We start from the raw sequence: 6186 nt of genomic DNA, 5'->3' as shown, positions 1-6186 counted from the left end.
TGTATTAGTGAGTAACTGCTATACATGGCCATTATTAAAGTATGAAAGGAAGACAAGTTTTTCTCATGGTGAATTTAATGCTACAATGGATTTGTCTTAAGTAAAAATGAAATATTTGTACAGAAAAGTAATTAAAGCAAGATGTCCATCCAAATACAAAACATCTGTTACTGTGGAATTACAGTATACATCCTCCTTCTGTTCATGAAAAGCATTCATGGTAAACAATTGGAAGCAAACCTACAGAAAATATTTAAGTATCCATACATGACATGTGAAACAAAAGAAGCAAATGTTTACGGTAAGGCAATACAATCCAAGACATGTTAAGTACAGATGTACCTGTTATTTTTTTAGAGGGATTTTGAGGATATTTTACCCATTACATTTCTTTTGGTATTTTTTTCAGGTTTCAGTAAAATAATATAACATTTTGGCATAAAAATACAAAACTGCAAACCAAAACTAGAAGCTAAAATAGCAAATATTTCCACAGCTACTGTGAACTTCCCAGGGGAGCTGATATAAGCTGGGATAAAGGTGATCCAGACAGCACAGAATATGAGCATGCTGAATGTAATGAATTTGGCTTCATTGAAGTTATCAGGCAGATTCCGAGCCAGGAATGCAAGCACAAAGCACGTGGCAGCGAGGAATCCTATATATCCTAACACAGCAAAATATGCTATTGTTGATCCTAAGTCACACTCCAAAATTATTTTTTCTCTATAGTAGCTCATGTTCTTGTTAGGAAAAGGAGGTGATTTTGTCAACCAAACAACACAAATAAAGATCTGTATGAGCGTGAAAAAAATAACACTTAAGCGCTGCTGTTTGGGCCCAAACCATTTCATAATGTTATTGCCTGGCAGTGTAGCCCTAAAGGCCATTAACACCACTATTGTTTTCCCCAGAACACAAGAGATGCACAGAACAAATGTGATCCCAAATGCTGTGTGGCGCAACATACAGGACCAGTCAGAGGGCTGGCCAATGAAAGTAAGTGAACAGAGGAAACACAGAGTCAATGAAAAGAGCAGAAGGAAACTCAGTTCAGAGTTATTGGCTCTTACAATTGGAGTAAATCTGTATCGGAAAAAAATTACAGCAATTGCTATGGTTAGGATACATCCTAAAACAGAAAACGTTACCAAAAGTATTCCCATTAATTCTCCAAAAAATAAAAACTCAATGTTTTTTAAGATGCATTGAGTTCTTTGCTCATTGGATCTGTATTCCAAATGACATTGTGAACACTCCACAGAATCTGGAAATATAAATCAAATTATAATTTAGTTATAAAATAGTTCGGCAACTGAAACAATCCAAAACAATTTGTATCTATTACGATTATCTGAAGATACAGTAAATACAAAAACTTATTGATATTTAAATTAGCTTAATATGTCTATAATGACAGTATTCCTGAAATATGTATATAGAAAAAAATTAAACATAGAAATAACATCCATAAGCAAACAAATATGTTTAAGGAACAAGTAATAGGTTTATTCCATGCTGAAAAAAAGAAGAGAGAAAAAACACAACGTTTCGGCCGTGGAGCCTTCTTCAGGAGTGACTTAAATATGTTTAAGTGTGTGCATTACAGAATAGAAGAAAATAAATAGAAATATGACCTTAATGAGCTTACCTGTAGTGTTGCTGAACTCTCCCTCTGCACAGGGGATGCAGACAAAGCAGCAGACTGGCTTCCCTTTCTCAATGGCCTTACGGGTCCCTGGTAGGCAGCTCTCACTGCAGACTGACTTTGGAGCCTAAAATCCAGATTAAATGCTCAAAATTATTTTGGAAATCAGTTACTATGAATACTTACATATACATTTGTAGAATAGTAGAAAAAAAATACCCTGTTCTTATTTCTGATGCTCAGACCCCAAAAAAGCTCAATGTCAGAACTGAACTAAGATTTGATGTTTTAGATCCCATTATTTTATAGCATCATATGGTTGCAGAAATAGAGGACACATACTGTAACTCTTCTCTGATTGAGTTGGATCACCAGGAAAAAAGAGGTATGCAAGATTTCTATCTTTGATGCATCTTTTCTGACTGTGGTCTTTGAATTAGCATGGAAAAGTCTTGTTTCACCCAAATGAAAAAGAGAGTGAATACATTACCTTATCTTGATCACCTGCCCACACAGGCCTGATGTCATTCATTATAAACTGCTGTCCTTCTGGTAAAGAGCCATCATATAGACCAATAGTCTGAAATATTGTAATTCCTTCCTCATTATTTTGCCAGTTTATTAGTGTGTACCGAGCTGCTGGATCCCCATTTTTATCAAAGTATATTTTCTCTCCATCCCTGGTGGTGAAGTTAACGTTTGTCAGGTAATGCAACACCTAGAAGAAAACAAGCAGTTATCAGTATGTTGCGTTTGGATCTCAATAATGTAGAGTATAATATACATTATGCTATTTACAGTATGGAGCATTCTGAATGGCTAGATCTGAAATCTCTTACCTGCCAAGGTTCTATATTGTGTTTGTTTGCGCATGTATTTCCATGGAATGGTCCCTGGCCATTTCCACACATGAAAAGGCTGTGTAATGCATGAGCTATAGCATACACTGCTTTATACACATTATATGTCCTTCTTCTTTCTGATACATCTGTATATTGGTTATTAATTCCCTCTAGGGTCTCTTTTCCTGTGCATGGCTTAATACTGGAGTCCTTGTGAGGAGTTAGACTACAGCTGAAAAAACTCTCCCAAAACTTATTCAAGCCAGTGTTTCCAGATGTGTTTGATGGACGAGTATTCAGAATAAATTGTTTCAGTCCTGGTATTTCTGCATTTGGAACCGCAAAGCCAATGGCTCCACTCAGGACTTTAGTGCCCTCCTCTGACGCAATGAGTCTCTCAGCAATCCAGGATTCACTGCCCACCCATTGGAACTCTGTGACATTCTGAATAAACAGTTCTTTTACCAGTATTTCCATATCTAAATAAGAAGTAAAAGCAACAATGACTCTTGAAGTTGACTTTTTCACAATGTTCACAACCTTGAGTAATTTCTCTCTCGGGTCACTTCTGAAAATGGCCTCTGAATATTCAATACAGATGCCCTCCTGCTGGGCAGCTTGTACAAAGGTAGCCATCCCACTGTTGCCATAATCACTGTCACTTCTAATGGCCCCAACCCAGGTCCATCCAAAGTGCTTCACAAGCTTTGCCATTGCTTTGCTTTGGTAATAATCACTAGGAATTGTTCTGAAGAAGGTGGGGAAATCTTTTCTATTACTGAGACAGGCACAGGAAGCAAAGTGACTTACCTGAAGCAAAACAAAAAATGTAGTAAAAGGAAAGGCAATTCATTTCAAATTAATTTGCCATTTACCAGTTTTTAAGAATATGAATTAAGAAAAAAAACTAAATTGCTTTCAAAGAATGAAATGAAACATTGCAGACAATTATGGTGATTAAGAGTTTTTGTCTCATTATCAGTATTTGTTGCTTCAAATTTACAAGAACATTTTATGTTCATTCCCTGTACAATAAGTATAGACATTTTTGTCAATTACTTTATGTAACAAGGAGAAATTCTGTATGAAAAGTTTTAGAAAGAAGAAATAAGGAGTCCAATATAAGAAATACAAGAATATTAAATATTGTTAAGCCTTTAAGTTTTGTTTACAACATTTAAATGAATTTTTTTAAGCTCTATTTATATTTATATGGGTGCATGTGCTGAAATAGGATAGATACAGTAGGTAGGATTTAATTCTAGTCATTTTCCAAATTCAATAAAGTTTTCTCACCACAGGTATGAGAAAAGGTCCAACAGTTGCTGCAATTCCTATTGCAAGAGTGGAGCTGGACTGTCCTATGATGGCGTGGACTGAAGATGATTTGGTGCAGGACTGGTCTGTGATAAATCCTTTTTCCTGCCTGTTCATTAAATCTAATGATGCTTTTATAGACAATGGCATTGAACGACAAGCCTCATATATCTTATAGCCCAGGGAAACAGCAGGAAGCATTTCTGAACTGTTGTTGATTTCTTCAATAGCAAAGATCATGGTTTGTGCATGCTGTAATTCTCCAGGATGTAATCTGCAGGGAAAATGCTTTCAGTAACACATGTTTGTGTTATTGCATTAACAATTACACTTCTAGTGAAACAGGCCACAACAAAAACAAAAGTAGTAAAGTAAACATCAGTAAATAATAATAACAGCAATTAAATACCAGCATTTTTGTGAACATTACTTATTATTTGTATTCCTTTTAAAAAAAAAGTTTTATTATGTCACTTCAAAACCACTTACCCTTCACACTGGATGTGTCCTGGGTCGACTTTAAATGTTGGATTAACAAGAATTGGATTTTTATAAAATGAAAAAATTCCTCCTATAATAATGTCCCCTTCTTTGGAGAACTGAAGCAGTTCTTGTGTTCCATATTGCTGACAAACAGGCTTTTCAGCTCTTGAGAAAACAGCAATTAGCACTACTTCTGCAAGCAGCAACATTGCAAATGCTTTGCTTCCTGTCTATGGGACAAAGTGCTGTTGTTCAAGGCACTTATATACTGCACTCCAATTCTCAGTTGCCTGACTCAATGCTCACATTTGCTTCAAAGCATCAATTCTCAAAGGTGTGTTTGTCATCTTCATCTGCCTTAGGAAGAAGAACAGACAAATAATTTTCATGTATAGGGTATACACAGACGATATTTCAGTGAAGCATTCTTTTTATATATCCCTGTTACAATAATCCAGAACACAGTCAATTGTTATCTGTGGCTATAAAATTAATTTCCTAATGGAATTCACAAGGACAATTTTTGTGTATACAGTATTAAATGAAGTGTTTATAATAAAAGATGTTGTTCAATGATAAATGGTATGTATTGCATTTCAGTGCTGTATGACAGAGGAGGAGATGGCGTTTCTTGTTTTAAAACTAAAATTAGATTTCTAGGGTTATTGCTGATTTTATATGCTGAACAATGAAAAGTATGAACATTAAATTTCATTACCATCATCCAGAGTGCACATACGGTAGATACAATCACACTTACTCACACCAGGGCCAATTTTCCCAGAGCCCAAATAACCTACCAGTATGTCTTTGGATTCTGGGAGGAAGCGAGAGCACTGGTTTTCCTGGAGGAAACCCATGCAAACACAGGAAGAGCATACAGACTCCACAAATACACAGGTCTGGTATTGAATGCCGGTCTCCAGCAGTGCTAAGCAGCAAAGCTAACCACTGCACTACCATTTCCTCATTATCATTAATAATGTTGAATTCAGTTGCTGTAGTGAATGAATATGTATTTTGTATGTTCATTTATTTAATTTGTACCCTGGATTTCTGGAGGAGAATTTTGTCCCGTTACACAAGAAAGTGCTTTTTACACAGCATCAGGCCAGAGCCTTTACATGATTGGAAGTGTCCATAGCTCAATCTTCCTTTCCACATACTGTATACAGTAGCTGTTCTGAAATTGATAGCTGTTGTATTTTCGCTCTTTTCTTCACACTTGAAGAAGGATCCACACAGGAAAAGTTGTGTTTCTTTTCTTTTCTCCATCTTTCAGCATGGAATGAACCTCTTCCTGTTCTTGTGCAGCTCCCTGCCCGAACGTTTGAAACAGTCTTTACTTTTACCAAGGAACCTAAAGTGAAGCTCATTGCTTCCACCAAGGTTGAACATGATACACAGTGTGTTTAAAACATTTTCAAATGAAGTCTGTGACCCAATTACTTCAGTGGGCAGGTACTGAGGTCATGTGATGCGCAGCTCAGTACTACTGTATATTAATAATTTTTTCACAAGATTTCTTAATCAGCAGAAAGTACCCAAAATTTGAAAACTGACAAAGATTATTCCAAAACACAAATCCCCCAAGACATTAAAAGATTTCAGACCAGTGGCACTGACCACTTTAGTAATGAAATCATTTGAGAAAATTGTCTAAAGGCATGAGCTCCACCAGGCCTAGTGCTACACCTAGTGGATCCCATGCCATGATTGTTGGCAACCTAACTGTATGGCATTGCGTTGTACTAGTGATCGTACCTCACCTGCCATTCCTCCACTCTGTAGAGTCGTCCTGACCAGACGACAATGCCCGCTGTAATGCAGCGTGTACAAGAACCTACAAAAGACCATAGCTAATCAAACCTTAACATTTATAGATGGGTTTGAGAC

At 36.4% G+C, this 6186-nt stretch overlaps 1 protein-coding gene across 1 annotated transcript; it reads right to left on the bottom strand.

The window, feature by feature from the left end:
• Positions 1 to 353: 353 nt before the first annotated feature.
• On the bottom strand, positions 354 to 4499 carry LOC148837067 (extracellular calcium-sensing receptor-like). Its single transcript, XM_088914849.1, has 6 exons — positions 4297 to 4499; positions 3787 to 4081; positions 2488 to 3300; positions 2139 to 2366; positions 1652 to 1775; positions 354 to 1267 (listed from the first exon to the last, which is right to left on the bottom strand). Exons 1-6 carry the CDS (start codon positions 4497 to 4499, stop codon positions 354 to 356), a joined length of 2577 nt encoding a protein of 858 aa, XP_088770975.1.
• Between the last annotated feature and the right edge of the window lie 1687 nt (positions 4500 to 6186).

The sequence above is a fragment of the Atractosteus spatula genome, chromosome 4 (assembly GCF_055471065.1).
Source record: "Atractosteus spatula isolate fAtrSpa1 chromosome 4, fAtrSpa1.hap1, whole genome shotgun sequence".
In the NCBI taxonomy this organism is placed as follows: domain Eukaryota; kingdom Metazoa; phylum Chordata; class Actinopteri; order Semionotiformes; family Lepisosteidae; genus Atractosteus; species Atractosteus spatula.
Note: the sequence above shows the minus strand (reverse complement) of the source record. Positions and strands in the feature narration are given on the sequence as shown.

Excerpts from the sequence above, each read along its gene's own strand:
- LOC148837067 (XM_088914849.1), bottom strand. The coding sequence starts at position 4,499 with ATGTTGCTGCTTGCAGAAGTAGTGCTAATTGCTGTTTTCTCAAGAGCT. Across the intron at positions 3,301-3,786 it reads GACCTTTTCTCATACCTGTG|GTAAGTCACTTTGCTTCCTG; the intron begins GTGAGAAAACTT and ends GTTTTGCTTCAG. Across the intron at positions 2,367-2,487 it reads ACAATATAGAACCTTGGCAG|GTGTTGCATTACCTGACAAA; the intron begins GTAAGAGATTTC and ends GTTTTCTTCTAG.